This window comes from Belonocnema kinseyi, chromosome 9 (assembly GCF_010883055.1).
Source record: "Belonocnema kinseyi isolate 2016_QV_RU_SX_M_011 chromosome 9, B_treatae_v1, whole genome shotgun sequence".
NCBI classification, from domain to species: domain Eukaryota; kingdom Metazoa; phylum Arthropoda; class Insecta; order Hymenoptera; family Cynipidae; genus Belonocnema; species Belonocnema kinseyi.
This window is the reverse complement of record NC_046665.1, coordinates 64,698,423-64,720,709: the sequence shown is the minus strand read 5'-3', so window position 1 is coordinate 64,720,709 and position 22,287 is coordinate 64,698,423. Positions and strand designations below refer to the sequence as shown.

General features: G+C 28.7%; 1 protein-coding gene across 2 annotated transcripts in view; it reads right to left on the bottom strand.

Annotated features, from left to right (window-relative positions):
- The window catches only part of LOC117179357 (kinesin-like protein Klp98A), a 46,849-nt gene that overhangs the window by 8,812 nt on the left and 15,750 nt on the right, over positions 1-22,287 (bottom strand). The window contains exons 3-13 of one of the 2 annotated variants that reach the window (XM_033371057.1): positions 21,228-21,338; positions 18,637-18,753; positions 16,543-16,788; positions 14,349-14,521; positions 13,638-14,037; positions 13,230-13,514; positions 9,216-9,629; positions 5,973-6,170; positions 1,249-1,371; positions 995-1,096; positions 771-926 (exon numbers count right to left, since the gene is read on the bottom strand). In XM_033371057.1, coding sequence (XP_033226948.1) covers positions 771-926; positions 995-1,096; positions 1,249-1,371; positions 5,973-6,170; positions 9,216-9,629; positions 13,230-13,514; positions 13,638-14,037; positions 14,349-14,521; positions 16,543-16,788; positions 18,637-18,753; positions 21,228-21,338 — 2,325 coding nt within the window. The remainder of the gene's footprint in view (positions 1-770; positions 927-994; positions 1,097-1,248; positions 1,372-5,972; positions 6,171-9,215; positions 9,630-13,229; positions 13,515-13,637; positions 14,038-14,348; positions 14,522-16,542; positions 16,789-18,636; positions 18,754-21,227; positions 21,339-22,287) is intronic. The other variant, XM_033371058.1, reaches the window with a different exon arrangement.

The window sequence follows — 22,287 nt, the reverse complement described above, 5'->3', positions numbered from 1 at the left end:
CAACAAAGATGAATTTTCATCTGTAAATGACGAATTTTTTTCTAAAAAGACTAATACTTTTGAACAAAATAGTTAAATTTTCAACAAAAAATTTAAATTTTGAACCAATTAGTAAAACTTGTTAACACAAGAAATAAAATTTTAAACAATAATATAGAAGTAGATTTTTCAAATAAAAATAATAACCTTTAACCAGAAAAGATGATTTCTTAAGAAAACTGTTGAATTTTCTAACCAGAAAAGATTATTTTCGATCTAAAAATATAATAATAGACTTTTAATTGAAAAATAATTCACTTTCAGCCAAAAAAGATTAATTTTCAACTTAAAAGGACGACTTTTCTTTCTAAAAAATCGAATAATTTTTAACAAAAAGAGATGAACTCTGAAGAAAAAATATAACAGTTCACTTTACAATGAAAATAATTTCTTTTCAAGACAAACAGATGAATTTTCAATATAATAAGAGCAATTTTCTCGCCAAAAGAACAAGATTTAAATTCTCAAATATATTTATTGTAGTATAAAATGAACTTAAATGTTTGAATATAACATAAACTTTAAAATCTAAAATATAAAAAGATCTTCGCCATTTTAACGAAAACATTTGGTAGTATTGAGCACAATTCGAAACAAACTTATTTTCGATGTTCAAGACAATATTTATTGCAAAACTAAGAACAAATCTAAAAAATTCCCGGTTTAAAAAAGAATCCCAGGCTAATTCCCGGGTTTTCCGGTGAGTAGCCACCCTGTATCTTCAAACTTACATCAAGATCGACGAGTTGCCTCTCCTTATCAGTAATTTCGACTAGTTCCTCTTCCATCTTATCCAACTTGCTCTGATGATTATTCAACGTCCTAACTTTGTTCTGAAGCTCAGCTTCCAGAGAAGAAAGTTCCTTCTGGAAGAGAGCATCACAGGACTGAACAAAAATATAATCTGAAAAATCCACCACCAAAATATTCCTGGAAAAAAATGTGCACTACTCACATGATGTTTGGCCAACTTCTTCATCACTTCGACAGACTTTTCATCGTTGAGACTAGACCAGGATTCCGGAAGGCTTCGATCACTTCCTGTTTCCTCTTCAGTCTGGAATCATAATAATTAAAATTCGCCGTAGAGAAAGCTCTAACTTTAGAAAATATTTGTACCTGTTCTCGAAAGTTAAAACGAAGAGTTTCATTGGGTTGCTTTTGAAACTGAACGCTTATTGGTGCAAGAAATGAGAATTCTGATATTACCTCATTCAATGGAAGTTGCGCCTTCTCCGGACGATCGTGATTGTTCATGAATTCTTGAAACTGTCGATGTTTGGACTGAAGTGTAGTGCGAAGAGAGGCGACTTCCCTACACAAACTTTCTACCTAGCCACACACACCGAAGCGTTAAAAAATAAAATAACCAAGTAAATTATAATCTTAGCGCATCCCGATGCCTCGAACATAAAGAAAAATAATAACGCGACTCAGTTACACGAGATGCAGTGTTCAAGCTACTTTATTGTTACTTTTAGGTTTTATAAAAGCCAAGCTTTAAATAAAAAGAAACTGTCATCCCTTTATAAACAAACTTTTTTTTAAGAAACACATTAAAATTTAGATTTAAGGCGAAAGAGTTAAAAGAACATATTTGATTCAAAAAGAAAAGCAACGAGAAAGTATTTTCTTACTATCCCAGAGATCACAGTCCGTTCCCCTATCTAATCACATTTTTCCTCTCAAATTAAAAAAATGACCAAAAAACTTAAAATATTAATTTTTTCTACCCAATTTTAATTTCACCGGTGGAAATTCTCTAGAAAAAGGAGAAATAAGGATAGTTTTTACGAAAATAGGAGAATAACTTATTTTAAATAGACTTAAATTTGATACTACACATATACTAAATTCAATTTAAAACGCTTCAACTTGAACGCTCAAACCAAAAGATGAATTTTTAGTCAATAATAATTATTTAAAAAAAAAAGAAATTTTCAACTAAAATGATAAATCTTCAATCAAAATAATTAATTTTTATCAAAATAGTTAAACTTTTAACCAACTACTTAAATTTCAACCAAAGAATATTACTTCTACAATAATGTTACAATATAGTTAATTTTTCAACCTAATTGTTGAATTTTTAAGCAAACATTATGAATTTTCTACAAAACAGTTGAATTATAACCGAAAAGAATTCATTTTCTACCAACATAGTTTAATCTCCAACACAAAAAGACGAATTCTGAACGAAATAGTTACATTTTCAACCAAAGAGACGAATTTGCTAAAAACAGTTTATTTCAACCAAAAAGGATACATTTTGTAATAAAATTGTTAATTTCTCCACAAAATAATAAAATTTTCAACTATGACAGATGAGTTCTCAATAAAAAAGATAATAGATGTTTTTCTATTAAAAATATTTTAATTTTAAATAAAAAATAGCTGAATTCATCCAAAGAAGAAGAATTTTCAACAAAAATGGTTAAATATTTAACGAAAAAATATTACTTCTCATAAGGAAAATAATATTTGATATTATACCCAAAAATATTTTAATTTGAAATGAAAAACAGTTTAATTCATTAAAGAAATAATTTGATAAAAAACACAGTTGCATTTTCAACCCTAAAATATGATTGGTGAAAAAAGTTAATTTGCAACTAAATAGTTTCGACTAAAATAGTTGAATTTTCAACGAGTTACATTCTCAACTAAAGAGTTGAATTTTCAACTAAAATGGTAAATTTTCAACTAAAACATTGAATTTTCAAGGCAAAAAAAGAGGAATTTTCAAGCAAAAAATACGAATTTCCCAAAAAAAAAGATTTGCCGTTTCAATCCTAAAATGTGAATAGTCAAAGAAAATTAAATTTTTAACTAAATAGTTTCTACCAAAATAGTTATATTTTCAACCAAAGAGATGAATTGTTAACAAAAATTATGAATATTTATTCAAGAAAATGAATTTTGATGCAAAAATACGAATTTTCTACAAAACAGTTGATGTTAACAAAAAAGAATGCATTTTTAAGAAAATTGTGAATTTTCATTTTTAAAACATGAAATTTTTTAAAAAACAATCAAATTGATAATCATGGAAGATGAAGTTTTAACCAAAAATATAATAGTTGAGATTATCCACAAAAGACGACTTGTTTGCCAAACAGTTGTATTTCAACCGACAAAGATAATTTTTTAAACAAAATTATGGATTTTAAAGAAAGTAATTAAAATTTCAACTAATTAATTAAATTTTAAACCATAAAAGATGAATTCTCAACGAGAAATGTAACAGTTGATATATCAACTAAGAAATATTTTTATTTTAAAAGAAAAGTAGTTGCATTTAGGTGGGAAAAATGTATGAGAATAAGCTTTTAAAATTTATCTACAGATAAAAATAAATTTTGTGGAGTCAAGCATGAACGTTTCTCAATCCTCTTGTTTAGATAATTTTTAATCTTTGACTTTCAACAGATTTTTCAAAGCTAGCTTAAAAAAAATTAATACAAAAATGACTAAACGCTTTCTAAAGAAAAGACACTAATCTTAGAGGACACTTTATCGTTCAATATTCACGACATGCTCATATTTCTTTCGAAATTTTTTTTCCAGAAATTAAACTACTGAACCACTGTGATCCCTGTTATCCTCGCCAGAAGCTAAACTTCTAACATTCATTCGTTAAAAAAAACGCTTTTCTCCCGAACACTGTCAAGATGATAGGTGAAAACATAAAATTTATTAATATAATCGAAAAGAGAATTATGGTGAATTGAAATCACAATGTAAAACTGATTTAAAATAAAAAATTAAATTAGAATAGAGATCTGGAAGCATGCGTTCACCTTGAGAGCATTTTTAATGACGACTAGCGAAAGGTGAATGGAATGAAGCGAAGGGCTCGGATACGATTATCTTTCTTTTTGGTCTCTTACCTGCAATCGTTCCCCTGACCCTTTGCATATCGATCCATCGATTTAATGAGGTCTCTATACCGTGGTCCCGTACGAGATTGGAAAGCGAGAGTCAACAAAATATTAATGTTGAACCAAAAAAAAAAGTGGGTTTGTTAATCGGAACATCAAGAAAGCTACGTATATACCGATACCAGAATTTAGTCAACACAAACTAGACCAGAGAGACAAAAAATAAGGATCAACGCACAGAAGAGAAGATTTACTGTAAGACACTTGATTTCGTGGAAGATCCAAAGCCAATTTTTGTAAGAAAAATTTATTAATCAACAGTAATGTGTATATAACAACAATATTTCTCGCATAACAAACCCATAGACACTCTACAGGCGAATACTTCTATATACATCGTTTTCTCTTTACACAGTCATCGACTAAAATAATTAACATTCCACAGAATATACACCTTCTCTGGTAGTATCGTCATCTACTTTAAATTTAATTAAAAATTTCAATTAAAATTGTAAATCAAGTGTAAATAAATTGTATTCTAGTGCGGTTTATGGCAGATGGCATGAGTTTCGCAGAAACTTGCTCTGCATTAGCGAACGTTATCGTAATTAAAATATTACACAGCGTTGCCTTATGAAATTAAATATCTCAATTATTAAATTAGATCCCTCGATCGTTAAATTAATTGTGAAGTCTATATCAATCGGTCATTAGATACTATCGTAAAAAATTCTCATAAAACTTCAATTTACCTAAAACTTTTGTTATCCAAGATTGAGAGAATTTGGATAAAATTAATTTTTGAGTCGAAAATCCCCTAAGGGGCCATCCATACATTACGCAACAGTTGAGGGGGGGGGGGGTTAAGATCTATTACATAGGGCATATATGTTAATAACGTTAAACTTCAGCAATTTCAATTAAAGGTTGCAATAACGTTATAAAGTCTTCAATAACGATGTAATAAGATTAGTATTTTGATTTTTTGCCCTCATTCTGTAGAAAAATATTCATAAAACCTAAGCCTTTTTTACAATTGTTGAAATTACTACTGCCCCAACATTATTCAATATTTGTTATGTTTTTACTATCTTTAGAAAAATTCAGAAAAATAAAACATATTCAATAATTAAAGATGTGTACTAGTAATTAGCAAATCTATCAAAAATTGCGCGTTATATGCGCTTATAAAATATTTCTTATTTTGATTACTTAATTATCAAATTAGAATATAGGTATGTTCTAAAGGTATGTGATTTTGAACTGTTTTTGTAATATTATAGTTTTCAAGATTTATAATTTAAAATTCTTCAATTTTAACGATTTGGAATTTATAATTCTTTAATTTTTAAACATTACAATTGAAGAATTCTTGGCTTGAAAACGTTCACTTTTAATTATTTAAAATGGAAAATTATTCAAATTTGAAAATCATAAATTTATTCAGTTTTATATATTTGCAATTTAAAATTCTTCAACTCCGAACAGTAAAACTGATAGAGTCAATATATTTTTGGGAAATTCTCATAATTTTCTATATATGTAACATCTGTTTCCTCATATAAAATAAGGAACGGTAATACACGTGGCTCGTGTATTAACTAAATTTTACGTAATACATAAGACATGACTGCAAATATTTGAAAAAATGACGTACATAGGTACAAAAATTTTGTTACGACTTATTGTAAGGGGGAGGAAAGGGGTTAAAAATTGACAAGAAATATGTTACGTAATACAAAGATGGATTCCAAGGAAAATTAAAATTTAGGGTAATTGAAGAGTATTGAAATAGATTTCTGCGGCGCAGAAATCGTTTAACAGCTCGATTGGGCCTTGGGTTACGTTGAGTCTTTCTTGAACTGGGTGTTCAAGAAAGAAAAGTATTGGAATTGCAATTGATAGTCACATGTCCAGAGGACAAACGTGAGAGTAGATGATGATATTACCGGAGAGACAAATTAGGACCCCAAGTGCGACGAGGACGAGGTAGAACTGATACTTGACCGAGATTACATCTAAATCCGGAGTCGACGGATCCGGGTCACTTACTTGAGTCATCTCGTCGCGACGCTCTTGTTCGACGTGGTGACGACGATTTCTAAGTTCCCGTTGCCGCCTTTCCAGAGCTGCAATACCCTCGGCCCATTCTCGCCATTGGGCTCCCCATTCTCTTTCGAGTTCTCGCTGAGCTTCTTCCAAAGCTTCCCTCCTTAGTGCCCACCTCTCTTCCCGTTCCTCCTGTTCCCTCTGTAATTTATAGGCTGGTCAATAATTGAGTTTATTGTCAAATATGAGTAGGGTCACTTCATAAAGTTTACCGAAAAGCAGAACCGAGAAGATTCTCTCGCTCCTACAAGACCGGTAAAAACATGATAAGTCACGAAAGCAAAAATCGATGTAGGCAACTGTTTTATCGACTTCCCTTTTAGATCTTCCAATTATTACATAAAAAATATAATTTTTGTTCGAAAAAAATAGCCTTAATCGAGGGGTTTTCTACTCTTAGATTATGTGTCGCGGCAGAATCATGTAGGAGAACTATGCAAGAATAGGTCACTTTTAAGAGTAAGTAATTTCAATGTATTGGAATATGCAAAAACATTTGTTCTTAAAACTTTAACCACAATATTGAACATAACTGGAAAAATTATATTGAGATATGAAAAGGAATAATCGTGAGAGATAACAACATGACTTTCAAATTAAAATATTGAAAAATTAACCGTATGTCCAAATAAAATGATTTTATCTCTAGGATATTTCCCCCTAAGTGCCGAGATCAAAATTTTTCGGAAGAAAAAGAAAACGTTATCGAAAATGGGATTCTTAAAGAAAGAAAAAAATAGCAATGTACTTTCGGGAGTAGATCTACAGAAAAACAGTTGGATAAATTAAATAAAGGATAGCAGTATGGAACTAGATGATTAAAAAAAAATTGAATTTTTCAGGAGAACGTAAAAAATTCTGCAAAATCGAAATCACCACTTAAAGATAAGAAAAAATTCTACTTCCGAAATGACATGTTGCTGACTCAAGAAAAAAGAAATTATCAGAAATTGAAAAAATCGTTTTCTTACTACGTGTATTTAATTTTTTAAGATTTTATCACGCAATAAACCCATTTTCGAAAAAATGTTGGTTATCTGGTTCTGTACTGCCACTCTTAATTCTGTAAATTTAAACAATTTAAATGAAAAGCATAAAAATTTTGAATATTTTCATCTAAAATTATTCAATACTTTCAATAAAATTCTATAAGTAAAAAAGCTTTTTCCTAAATATTCAGTATTGAAGGCTCCAAAATAAAAATTGTACAACTAGTAATGCGTTTAATTTTTAAATCTTGAAAATTCAATTGTTTTTCATATTAAGGTTTAAAATTTATTGTTGCTTAATATTTAAGGCTTTCAGTTTAAAATAAATTTGCAGAATATCAATTCAATTTAAAAAATTTAATTTTTTTGAACATTGAAGGCATCATGCTTAAAATTCTCAGTTAATCAATTATGAACGCTTAAATTCAAAAGTCTTCAACTACTAAAGTGATACTTTTTAAATTATTAAATTTTGAGTTTGAAACCAATTTTGCCCATTTTAATCTAAAACTACTGAATTTTAAATAATTGAAAAGTGAAAAACTTGCTGACAAGCTTGAGTTAAACATTCAAAATTTATTGTATATTTTCAAATAATGAACGTCCCTCATTAAATTGAAGGCCAAGGCTCCGTGTATCGAAATTTTTGCACGAATAGCCGGATTTCTTGTACGAATGGAGCGTACCTGGAAAAGATGCAAGTTGTACCGAAATTTCGTTCCAAAATGTTGAATAAAGTTTTACTGTTTGGTTAAAAATTAATCTATTTTCGTTGAGGATTCTTACAATTCTTTTGAAATTCGTCTTTTTTTTATTGAATTCAATTGACTTTCATTAAAAATGTCAAAAATTTCACAAAAAGTCGTATAAAGTTTTTAAGATAATGAATAAAGCCATATTAGACCTTGAATTACTAAAACAATTTTCTTTGTTAAAGAGTGATGATTCTCATTGATTTTCAAATATTCTTGGCACAATCAAAACAAATTTTTAAGTTGAAAGAATCTTTTAATAATAGTCATTCAGCTTGAAGAATTCTGAATCTGGGTTTGAAATATTGATTTCTGAACTGTTACACATTTAAACTTATATTATTCTCAAATGAGAGAAGTTAAGACATTACATTAATTTCAAACATCAGGAACATTCATTTTTAATATTTTTAACTGTAAATTACTCAAAAATTAAGGCTTTAAATTTGAGATTGTATAATTTGAATGAGAAATTTAATATGAAACGCTTTAAATTCCTAAGATTTTAAGTCAAAATATATTGGTTTTTAAATCAAATATTTGAGTTTTCAAAGAAAAAAAACAAACTATCAACCCCAAAACAAATTAAGTTTTCAAGTTAATAAATCCAATGGTTTCGAAAAGTGTTTTAAAAAAGATGAATTTCCTATCTAAAGCGAGATCTGAAAAGACGAATGTTCAACCAAACAGTAGAATTTTTACGATAAAAATATGACTTTTAAACAAAATAATTGAATTTTTAAACCAAATGCTCTAACTGTTACATAAACGAGATTAAACTTCAACCAAAACCAGTAGCATTTTGAAGCAAATAGTTGAACTTTCAAGCAAAAAAAACAAACGAACTTTGTATTTTCTACCATAAAAGAGGAATTTTTAGTTCAAAAGGATGAGTTTTCTATAAAAAAAGACAAATCTTCAACAATTAAGAAAAATTAATTTCAGTTCAACTGTTGAAGCTAGTAATTCGAAAAAATAAAAACTTTCAATGCGGATTTATGAAATTCCAAATTTTCCATTTTTTTTTCAACAACTTAACGTTTACAAGAATCACGATATCGAGATTCGCATTTGAGAAATTAAATACCATGCACTGAGGAATGTTTTGTATACTGCTAAAATTTTGGAATTACAAAAAGAAACGTCAAGCATGCATGAAAACAAATTATTGTAATTCTAAAAATGTATGAGTATCCTTCAATTTAATTTCCCCAAAATGGGAAACTCGATATCTCAATTCGTGTGGACGTAAGTTGTTGAATCGTATGACGTGATTATGTATTACATGTTTCGAATTAAAATGATACGATTTTTTCTAATTTACAATTTCTATTTTAAAAATTCCATTTTAATAAAAATTGAAAATAGGTGTAGCTTCAAAAAGTCAAATTAAAAAAAAAGTTAGGTTTGATTCATCTTTAATCCAGTGGAGTTAGAGTTCAAACCTTAAAGTCTTCCTTCTCCTTAATCAGTGCAGCCTTCTGTTGCTCAAGTTCTTCAAAGGCCCTGAGGTCCTCGCTCGAGTTGAGCAGATTATCGCTGGATGATGACACATGAAGATCAGAAACACTCCAGCTAAGGAGAGACATCCTCGAGAGGTTCACCACCGTCGACTGCAGATTTCCATTTCCTAGGCCACCTTCTTTTCGAAGTTTAGCTGCCTCTGCAGGATCATTATATCGGAACATGTTATTTCTTCCGAGAAGGATAATGCAACCCTGAGAGAGTCTAGTAGGCTTGTCGACTTGAGCTGTATTTATCCAACAGTAAGGACATAAAGGATGTAAAGTTGCGACTCCGCTTTCCAATTCCAAAGTGCAGTGTTCAGGTTCAACGTCTGCACCAGTCAGTACAATATCCTACCAAGAAAACAAGAGTAAAATTTAAAGAAGAAGTTAGCCACGACAGTTGCTAAATGGTGATTCTCGACTTATCGCTATTTAACGCCGAGGATGAATATGGTTACTCGATGCTATCGAATGTCTACGTCAGAGATCTCCAAAGGTAGATCCTGTATCTACTAGCTATTCCAGGCCAATAGGTCGGATCTACTCAGTTTTGACCCAGAACTGTCAAAACCCTTTACCTTATTTTCTACCGCTAGGAACCCTTAAACTCGAGACCCTTACTTCTATTTGAAACTTCACGCTAAAACTGAGAATTATGAAATAAAGTAATGAATGTTTAGTTTTCGTTAATTTAATATTGTTGAATAAAATATTCAATGCAATTGTAATTTTTTATAGTCACAATTTAAATTACCTAAAAATTTTCTTGTTTATAAATAATTCAAAATTTAATTTTCAAATTGAATTAAAAAGTTGCAAAAAATTTACGCGTCCTTGAGTTTCTATTACCTAATATTAAAAACATAATCAATTTTAAAATAGACAATAACAAATTTGTCAATATTAAAAGTTTAAAAAATTGTTAAATGGACTTAAATAATTGATTATATTATTATATCTAACAGATACAAAATATAAATAAGTTACAATTTTTACGATCTGTTAATACCAATGCAAAGAATTTTCCCCTTCAGTTGCGATAGCGTTTTTGAAAACTTGTCTATTAATAATTAAAACTTAGTTTTTATTTTAAAAATTTTTTCGAGTGATTCAATTTTAAAGGTTTATAATTTGTGGCATCAATTTTATTTTTTTAAATGTAATAAAAATGGTTAATTCTAAAATTTAAGTAACTTTGACTTTGAAACATCCAATGTACTTTAAAGCAGTATCAAATTAAAAATTATTTTTATTTAAAAGCGCTAGTACAATTTCAACTCCTTGCATTTTAAGTAATCAATTTTTAAAGTTTTTAATTTTTTTTATTTTCGAAATTTTATTTACAGATACTCGATTTGAAAAAAAACTCTTAAATTTTTAACGCCTTGAATCATTTTTGATCACTTTTTTTATTATTATTACTATTTTTTAATTATTTAGTATTATTATCGTTGAAAACCTTTATTTGTGAACAATTATCGGCAATTGCTTAGTTCAAATACTTTAAATAAAATACTTTGTATTGCAGGATCTGTTAAGTTATACCAGAAAAAGGGTTCCCGAGCCCTTCCAACTGGGATTTTTTTTCAAAGGGGTCATAAATTTCCTCTCAGTTTCCCGTCGAAAAAAATTGTCAGGTCTGGAAAAAGGCCGAGCGATCCTGGGACACGCTGCATCTGTGGATTGTGGAGACCCCTAGTGTACGCCAAACTCATTTATAGGTCAAACCGACTGTTTTGGTTTTTTGCAGTTTTCCACTTCTCTGAACAAATCTTCAGGCGAATGCTGATTAAATTTATTAATGCTTCTAACAAAAATTTATCTGCAGGCGGTAAAGGATTTTAGGATTTAAAATTTCCACACGATTGAGTAACTAAGGCATTTCTTGGTGGCTTATGAGGAGAGTTGGGGCAATTGGGAATTTAGGGAAACACGTAAAAATCAGAAAACAGTATATATGGAGTAAAAAAAAACAAATATAACAGAAAGAAGTCCTCAATGACGATCAAAAATATTTATATCAGGGGCCGTTTAAAAACCACGTCTCATTGCCAGGGGTTGAGGGGAGGGGGGGGGGGGGGGGGGGGGGGGGGGGGGATTCCCTAGTTATAGTTTTTTTTTTGCATAAAGGAAAACTATATTAACAGGACCCAATACAGAAATTAACTTATACTTATTGTAATACTTTTCAACTGAAAAGTGTACTATATTATTTTTGGTTCAGAATTCATCCCTTCTGTTTAAAAATCTATTATTAAGTTAAAGATTTAATTAATTAATTGCAAATTTAGTTCTTTTTTTATTTGAAAATTTAACTATTCTATTTTTGGTTGAAAAACATTCATTTTATTTTCATATTTTTTGTACAAAACTAATCGTCTTGGTAGATAATTTAACTCTTTCGTTTGAACTTGAACGACTTTGTTGAAAATCCATTTTATTAGTTAAGATACTTATGTTTAGCTAAAAATTAAACTATTTTGTTGGAAAGCATTTTTTTTAAATTAACGTTTTCAACCGAAAATTTAATGATTTTATTTTTGGCTAAAAATTGATAGTTTTTGGGTAAGATTCAACATCTTGGTTGAAAGTTAATATATTTGGTTCTAAATTCGTCACGTTTGTAAAAAAAATAATATTCTTGATTGACAATTTAACTATTTAGTTAAATGTTAAAGTACTCTGTTAAATATTCATTTTATTCGCTACAGATTCATCTCTTTCGTTAATAATTTAACTAATTTCATAAAAAATCGACTATTATTTCAGAGAATTCGCCTGATCAGTTTGAAAATTTCACTCCTTTGTTGAAAAAACGCCTTTTTGATTTAAAAATTTATCTATTCTGGTAGAAATTTTACATTTTTTGGTTCAAAATGCCTCTGTTTGATTAAAATTACTTTGTTCTTATTGAGGATCCAACCATTTAGTTGGAAATTCGTACTTTTTGTTGAAATATCAACTATTTCAATTTTCGTTAAAAATGCATCTTTTTGGTTAAATTTTACTGTGAATCATTTTAAAATGTTTTTGTTTTGTTTTTTAGAATTAACAATTCTTAAATTTTTGTTAAGAATGAATGTTTTTTGAACAAAAATTCAACTAATTAGTCAAAAGTTGAAGTTCTTTCTTAAAAAATCATTTTTTAATTGAAGATTCGTCAGTAGTTGAAAATTCAACTCTTTTTTTGAAAATTTAATTATTTTGTTACAAATTTTATTGTGTTGTTAAAAATTTGTCTTTTTGGATACAAAAATCGTCCTCTCGGATAAAAAATTCGTCCTTTCTTTTAAAATTCAACTATTTTGGAGAAAATTTGTTCACTTTGATTGAAACTTAAACTAATTGGTTGTAAATTCAACTGTTTGATAATTATTTATGTTTTTTTTTATTCAACTATTGGATTGAATATTTGTAGGTCGATAATTCCACTGATTTGTTGAATATTCGTCTTTTTGGATAAAAATTCATCTTTTTGGTCGAAAAGTTTTTGGACGGTTGAAAGTTTATCTTTCTTGGTTGAAAATGTAATTGTGTGTTTTTTTTTAATTTAATTATTTTTTACTTTGAAGATTCGTATATTTGGCTAAAAATGCAACTGTTTGGTCTGAAATTAATTGTATTGTTTGTTGAAATTTCAACCATCAGTTTGCAAATTTGTCTTCGAAGGTTGAAAATTCAACAATTTGGTTATAAAAATTAGTCTCTTTTGATCGAAAGTTCAACTGTTTGGTTAGAAATGAAACTGTTTGTTCGAAAATTAACCTTTTTGTTTGTTGAAAATTCTGTTAAAATATTATATTTGTATGTTTTGTGTTTTATTTTAGACGTTTATCAAATTAAATCGAAGATGTGTGCTGATCTGTGATAAAGAACGGGAAGAGCGGAAAAGGTGTTCAAAATAGCAAGACGTAGTTTTTGAACGACTCCTAAATTTCACTTTTCTCATACCTGAGTCGTTGATGCTTCCTCCGTCCCAACCAGCGTTTTGCCCTCTTTCAGATGATAGAGCGTAACACCAGTACTCAATAAGTCATCATCTATCCCGACAAGATGTGGCATCTCAGAATCGAGTACAACACCCACTCCACTTTTCCTCAGACCAAGTGCTCTCTGTTCCTGAAGAATTTGTTGGGTCTCCCGCCATTTCTCAGCCCATTCTTCTGTGAGAAGTTTTTCACGTTCCTGCTTCTCGTGAATCTGTGCGAGCAAAACTTGCGGAGGCCTTTCTATACTCTGAAAAATATTGAAATATTGAAATATTGAAATAGAATAGAATATCTCGCAGATAGTTAACTGAGGAAAACTACTTGACTGAAAATATGATCAACTGATTGAATAGTCACCAGAATCACTCACCATGTCTTGACCAATGAGCGACTTAAGTTTCTCAATTTCCTCCCTGAGTTCTCTAATGAGCTTGACATTTGGATCTTCGTTGATGGTTGGCTTATTGATGATGTTCTTGGCTCTGTTGGCGTACCTGAGAGTGCTGAGAGTCTCACCATAGTTACAATCAGCTGGACTGATTGCCGCTATCATTATTGTTTTTGAATTCCCTCCCAAGGAATCTTTTAGCAACCAGGTCAGGACACTGTCTCTGTACGGTATAAAGACTTTACTCTTCGCACTATTTGAATCTGTCGAGCTAACCTCGGCCAAAGCTGATATTACAGATCCTAAGGTCACTAGGGATTTATTAATGTGCGCACCTTCCTTCAGTCGTTGGCCTGTTGCGCCTGTTGCGTTGGCTCGTTCACTGGAATAAAAAAGTACTTTATTTATCTTGGACGATTGATCATTTGAAAATTGGATACAGATAACTTGGAATCTTGATAAATTGGAATATATTTTAATTTTAAGATTCCACCAGAATACTCTGGAGTCTACAAAGAATTAAGTCCAAAGAAGATGACTCAGGCACTAAATCAAGAATTAAAAGGACATTCAGAATTTGGGATACAATCCAGAACTGAAGATTCCATCAGGAAAGAGGATGGGATGTATTCGATAACAAGAATATTCCTCAGGAGAAAATTTTGATAATGACAGGTAGTAATGACTAATTACCTGCCAGCCAAGTCGACCAGATGCACCTTGGAAACCGTTTCCGATGGCATGTTTCCCTCGGAGAAACCGGCTTGCACGAAAGTTATGGTAAATATTGCATGACTTCTACTGCTCACGTCGTTCATGTTTGTGCTTGCAGTTGTTCTGTGCGTATTACCCCTTACCATACACTCCTGAAATGAAATCATATATAGAACAAATTATTTGAACAATATTATTAATTATTATTGCATATAAACAAGAACCTGCTTCAAAAACTAGATATATTTTTCAGATTTAACTAGATTTTTACATGTCACCTGTAATAATTCTCTATTCTGATTAAAGATTTGATATTCCATTTACAGGGATCACAGCGATTCAGTAGTTAAATTTTAAGTAAAAAGGGGATTTTATTGAGAAAAAAAAGGATTAAAAGGGGCATTTACTAGTAATAACTTTTTATTTTATATGAGTATCTTCTGTATAATGAACGCAAGCGTGTTCTAACTTGTAATTGCTTTTTTATCAATTTTTATGTATTTTTATTTTTTCGTTGAAAGTTCGATATTTTTGGTTGAAAAGTCTACTATTATTTTTTTTGTGAGAATTTATCTTTTTTAGTTAAGCAGTATATTAAATGGTTGAAAATTTAATTATTTGGTTAAAAGTTGAATTATTCAATTGAAAATTCCACAATTTTGTTAAATTCACTTGTTTTTGTTTGAAAAGTCTACTATTATATTTTTTGATTGAGAATTAATCTTCTTTGGATAATAAGTATATTACATGGTTGAAAAGTCAGCAATTTCAGCAATTTTTTTAATTCACCCTTTTTGGTAGAAAATTCTATAATTTGGTTGACATTTATTTTCTTTTTTTACTGAAATCTTTTTTAAATAAAAATGAACTATTTTGGTATTATTTTTATTCTTTCTTAACGGAAAAATCTTTATTTAGTTGAAAATCCACTATTTTGTGCAAAATTCCTCTTTTTGGGTTAATTCAACTATTTTTGATCTAAAATATTTTTGGTTGAAATGTCAAATATTACATTTTAGTTGAGAATGGATCTTTCATAGTTGTAAATTTTATTAATTCATTATAAATTTAATTATTCTGTAAAAAATCAACAATTTTGTTAAATATTCTTCTTTTTGGTTGAAATTAAAATCTTTTATAGAAAATTTGTCTTTTTAGCTTCAAAATTAAATTTTTTAAATAGATTTGTCATTATAGTTGAAAATCCACCTCTTTGGTTGACGATGTAGCCGTTTCGATAAAACTTCGTATTTTGGGTGAATTAAACTACTTTTCATTTAAAATAAAAATCTTTTTTAGGTTAAATGTCAAATATTGCATTTTTGTGTGAAAATTGAATTATTTTGTTTAAAAATCAACAATTTTGTAGAAAATTCATCATTGCTTAAAAATGCATTTTTTTGTTGAAAATTTATCATTTGAGTTAAGAATCAACCTCTTTGGTTGAAAAAGCTGGTAGAAAATTCAACTATTCAAAATTAAAGTATTTTTGCTGTTGTTAAAATATCAAATATAACACTTTCTATTAAGACTTTACACTTAATGGTGGAAAATTGAACTACTTGGTTCACAGTTGAACTAATTTATTAAAAATTTACTTTTTTGGTTGAAAATTCGTATTTTTGGTAGAAAATTAATATACTTGCTTAAAAATGAATTTTTTGGGTTAAGAATTCAAATTGAAGCGTTTAAAATTGAATTTAAGATCGTATAAATATTTATTTTATTTAAGACAATTTATTTTCATGAAAGATATTTTTATTTCCTTATTAATTTATCTTTCGGGTTTAGTTTATCGATTGAATGGTTATCGATTTACTCACTATTTATGGTGTCCTAATCTACAAAACTAGAAAATAAATCGTTTAGGAAATAGCAGTTGAAATTGGTCAAAGAGATTCAGGAATCAAAGAGACTCTCTTCGGAAGCGGCTTGTTTTCGAAAGTCTTAAATTTCTGTTTAAGATTTTTTAATAATAAAAAAAGGGGAAAACCGGGTGTAAATTCTGGATTTTTAGTCGTTTGTAGATTTCTAAAATTTAATGGGGGAAAGGGGGATTGGGTAAAAAAAGGGACGGACTGTGATCCCTGAATTTGGCTTCGAGATTATCAACACCTATTCATTCTCATTTTTATTTAAAATTTGAATTTAAATTGTTTAATTATGGGAGTACCTGAATGTCACTATAGTCGTATACAAGATGACTCGACAAATCTTGCACGTAAGGACCTTTCTTTGGATGTTCTCTAACTCTGAGAGAATGCGACTGCAACTGATCAGGTCTGAGTAAGTCTTTCACTCTCTCGTTGTGTATCTCCAAAAATGAAACTTCGGTCCTATAAGAAGCACCCGTTTCTTTACCAGCAGCCATTCGTGCGAAAAGTGTCTTACAAATTCGGGGTATCAGTCCTTGGGATTCCTGAAAAAATAACATTTCGCACAGTTAATGAAAAAAGCAATCTATTTCAAGGTTTAAAGAACCGTTCAAAAACTACGCCACACTGGCAGCGAAATGATTGAAAAAGTTCAATTAGATGATTTTATTTTACGTTTAAAGCATCTACCCTCTTTTATTTACCCCTCTTTTCGCCTTTTAAAAAATAATACCTCTTTTTTTCACGTTTCCAAAAACTTCCCCTTTTTATCGTTTTTTGATAAAAGTTAATAAAATCCAATAAGAAAATCAACTATTTTCGGTTAAAAGTTAATTATTTTTGATTGAAATGTCTACAAATATATTTTTGTTTCAGCATTCAACTCTTTGGTTAAAGATTGTACTATATGGTTGAAAACTTACTTATTTTGTTGAAAATTCATTTTGTAAGTTGAAAATTAATTTTCATAACTGACAAATTTCACTAATCCATCTTTGTACTAATAATTGACCAGCTTTAATCGAAAACTCAACAATGCAATTTTGCACCGAGAATTTATAATTTTTTGTTGAAAAATCAAATACTTGGTTAAAAGTTTTACTACTTTTTTAGAAATTCATTTGTTTAAGGTTTGAATAATCTACTTTTCACTGAAAAATGATCCCTTTTAGAAAAAAATTCAACGATTAAATTTTTATTGAAAATTTAACTTTTTTGGTCAAACATTTATTTTACTGCTTGCAGATTTAACTTTTTTCTTAAAAACACATTTTTTTTTGTTTGTTTGAAAATTAGTGTCTTCAAATGGAAATTGTTTAATATCCCATTTTTTTAAATGGATATTTAGTTGAAAGTTTAATTTGTTTGGTTGTAAATTCCTTTTCTTGGTCGTAAATCAATTTTTTGTACTGTAAATTAAACTATTCCATTTTTCGTCTAATACCGATCGTTTTTGGTTGAAAATTAAACTTTGTTTATAGAAAATTCGCCTTTTTGGTTTGAAAATTGAACAATTTGGTAACAAAATTCAACTACCTGGCTAAAAATTAATCTGACGTGGTTATTTTGTTAAAAAATCGTATTTTTGGTAGAAATATCAACTATTACACTTTTCGTTTATAATATTATCTTCTGTTATATCCGAATGTGATTTGATATTAAAAAAATGTAGTTAAAATATCGAATATTATATGCTTCATTGGCAATTTTGTAATTGAAAATTAAACAATTAAGTAGAAATTGAAACATATTTTTTTTTAAGATTTATAATTTTAGTTGAAAAATTCGATCATTTTGTTGAAATTGCAATTATTTTTGTGAAAATTCAAGTATTGTGTTAAAACGTCATTTTTCTCAGTGGAATATTTAACTGTTCTGTTGAACATTCGTATTTTTGAAGAAAAAATTTGTCCTGTTGGATTGAAAATTCAACTGTTTTCTAAAATATTCGTAAATATTCTTGGTTTGAAAGTTCAACTATCAGGTTCAAAATTCAATGTTTTTTTTCGGTTGAAGTTTAATATTTTTTGATGAAAACTCAACTATTTGGCTGAAAATGCATGTTTAAAGATCGAAAATTCAACGATTTTGTTATAAAGGCATTTATTGTGAAAATTCAATTGCATTATTTAAAAATTCACCTTTTTGTATGAGAAATTCGTACCTCTGGTTTGAAAATTGGTCTTTCTTGGTTAAAACGTTAATTCTCCTCTAAAAATTCGTCTTTCTGACTGGACGATTCAAATATTTGCTTGAAAATAGTCTGATGTAGTTTTTGAACAGCCCCTGATCAAATTGTGCTCAATTTTTGTTTTCTTTGAAATAAATTATCTTCCGGAAACCTTTTTAGATTACATAATTGAGTTTTTTTAAAGAAGTATGCAAGAACTTACCGGTGTACCCATCATCGTGAATGTTTTTCCGGATCCCGTCTGTCCATAGGCAAAAACGCAGGCATTGTAACCCTCGAAGGCACTTTCTATGACTTCCGTACCAAGATCGTAATAGACCTGAAACAGTAATCGAAGATCACATTTTACAATCCGATCGATTCAAAACGTCGTAAAATAAAAAAATAAAATAGGCCACCAACTGTCCTCCAAGTAAATCAATATTTCACTCTCTAGTAGAATTATTTCTCGTCCTACAAAATACGAAACGTTTTCTAGAAACAAATTCTACCATAACTACCCTTCGTCCTTTCTGAATATAATAATGAATGGTCCTAGACATTCAAATATAATTACACTTTGTATTGATTCCTTGGATAACTTAATTTCAGAACAAAAAATACTGGATATTTCAATGTGGAAAAATAAAGCTTCGACCTTCAGAATATCGACTTTTTTATGAGCTAAAATCTTTTTATGGTAGATTTTCGTAAAGATTGTTTTGAAGTCGAATCTCGTGTCTAATATATATTCTGGAATACTTTAGGTGGATTTGAACAATGTTTTTAAACTTCGGTTTTAAAGAAGAGCTTCCTAGAAATTATTATTAAATTTAAAGTCTCAAAGATCTTACATCATTGATATTGAAAACTTGATCTTAAATTTAAAATTTTGAAAATTAAACTACAAATAATTAATTTTTATAATAAAATTACAGAAAGCCTTATGCGAATTAATAAAAATAGGTAGACTTTAAATAACCTGAAGGGGTTACATTAAAACTTGCATATTATCTAATGAATTATTGTAACTAATATGTCTGTTTTATATTCTTTTCGCTAGAAATTAGTATTTTTTTAAAATAATTTTTTATCGCGTAGTTACATTAATCTAACGTTTAACAAAAAATTTCTATTTTAAAACCAAAATCATTTTAATCTGAGTAAGATTTAGAATATTTTAACAATTTTGTATCCGCATTTTTACTTTTTTAATGAGGTTTCCAAGAATATTCATATATTTTAAAAATTTTAGGTTATATTAGCGTTCTACCCTACAATCACCTACAATTGACATTTGAAAAGAAAATCTGAAATCGGTCTTCTACAAATTTTGAATTATGTAAGTTTTTTTCGTAGAAAATTGGTATTTTATGAAAAAAATATATGTCAAAAAAGATCATTCATAATTTCTTAACAATTTTTGGCTATTTTAGCGTTTCACATCAGAAATTCGAATTTTATACAAAAAATCATTACATTTAAATAGAATTATTTTTATTTAAAATAATAAAATATGCCATCTTTAAAAATATCAGATTCTGTTAGTTTTTTTATTGGAAATTAAAATTTGCATTAAGGTATTATACAGATGAATTCAGAAAAAGAGCTATCCTTGTGAAGAACAATTGAAGACGCTCCAACTTCATGTCGATCAACTGAATGCGTGTGAGAGTGTCTAACCTATCGGACCTCTCTGTTCTTTCATACTTTCAGGGCTCTGCTTCATAAACGAAATAGATAAAAATTCTGAAATATTCACAGAATCTCTGTATTGCGTCCTTCTGCCGTGTTTCAGTTTTTGAAAAAAATTGTCAGAACCGTTTAGGCGTTATGCTAAAATATGTTACATTTTCAATACCTTGGGATAGGCCTTACGTGCATAAGATGCGATTTTGGATTTTACTTATCTCAACTTCTAAATGGTCAGCCCTTTTCTAACTTGACCAAACTTTAGATACCGCTCTAATAAATCTACAGTCCTAATTTCAAAAAAATTCGCAGAAACCAATTTTATCCGTATAATACCTTAAAAAGTCATTAGATTTCAAAGATTCATATGTTTTGAACAATTTTAGGTCGCGTTAGAATTGACATTTTCCACACAAAAAATCATTTAAATTAAACAAGAATAAAAATGTTCAAACAATTTTGGACTATGCTAGTGTTTTTCATCAGAAATTAATATTTTTAATTAAAAAAATTATATTTTAAAGAAGATTGACAACTTTAAAAAGAATACTTACAATTTTTAAATAATTTAAAGTTATATTAACATTTTTTACCAGAAGTCGGTTACTTTAAACAAAAATCATTAAATTTCGCAAAAGGTTCACATTACGTTTAAAAGAAGATTTACTGACTTAAACCATTCTTTGTTATGTTAGTGCTTTTGTTCTAAAATAGATATTGTTAATAAAAAATAATTAGATTCTTCAAGGTGAGATCTCAATATTCATCAATCGTAAAAATATTGTCCTTGCCTTCTTTTCTATTATTATATATAATAGATACTATGAAATAACGTCAAACAGGGTAAATTCAAAAATTCCTAAATTGATAGTTTAAATTACTTAAGGTGGTTTTAACCATACCATAGAACAGTCAAGGTTTAAACTGATTTCAGATTCTAGTTGGAACCACCTTAAATCATTTAAATTGTCAATTTATAAATGTTCGAATTTACCCCGTTTGACGGTATAAACATTTTTTGTATTAATATTGATTTGATATATTAATTTTAAAATAGTGTGAGACAAAAAAAGAAACGCGCGTGTGTTGGTTTTCTGGTGGTATAAAATATAAAACACGCACCTCTTCCTGGGAAGCATAGTTTGCGTCGCTGTCATCGAAGGACCAATAACTGTGATCAAAAGTAAAGTCCTTATATTTCTCCCGGTCGATATCTCTGCAGCTCCCTGGAGTCTGAAAGAAAAGAAGGTGAATCAACTCAACAATATATCGACTATATCGATGCATTTCATATCAACTGTTGTTTGGATATCAAAGTACAGTGGAAACAACAACAGTATTATAAAAGTTCTGTCCACAAACGTTACGCAAACTCATTGAGTCAACTAATTCAATATTTATATGAGGCTTTACAAAACCAACTGATTTTTAATTTAAATTCTCTTTAAAGTTGAAGATTATCTTTAAATTTCCAATCGTCATCTGAGGTTTTTAAAACTGCATCAATTATTTAATCCTTTATCTATTTTTACTGTTCACAACTGAAAAAAATTCCATTTAAAATCTATAAAGAGTTTAATAAATTTCAATTTTAAATATTTAAAACTGAATAATTTATCTTTTTTAATATTCAAAATTAAACTATTACAGAAAAGGAACCTAAAATTGCATTATTTTATATTATACTCAATAAATAGGTAAAAAAAATTAATCCTAAATATTCAAAATAAAAGAATTTTAAATTCTAAATGATTATATTTGAGGAATTTTAAATAGACAATCTTTAAAGTGGAACTATTTCGAAAAAAGTTCAAAATTATATACATTTAAAATGTAAATCTTGCGAATTGAATAATATGCAATTTTCTAAATAAGAATGGCAAAAATGCAATGGAAATAACAATTAAAAAATATTGTTTACAAAGCTCGTATATTTGAATTGTAAATCTTTAGAATTGAGTTTTTAATTTTCGAAAACTGTAATACAAATTTTGCAAGTTTAAAGTTTTACTATTTACAATTCATTAATTTTTATGATTTACATTTGACATTTCTTCAATAGGGTGGGGCGAGATGAGCATAGGGGGTAAGATGAGTCACTTAATTTCCTCGTAGGTTATCATTTATTTTGTCAATGTTTTTTGTATTAATAGCAGGAAAAACTTATAATTTATAATTATAT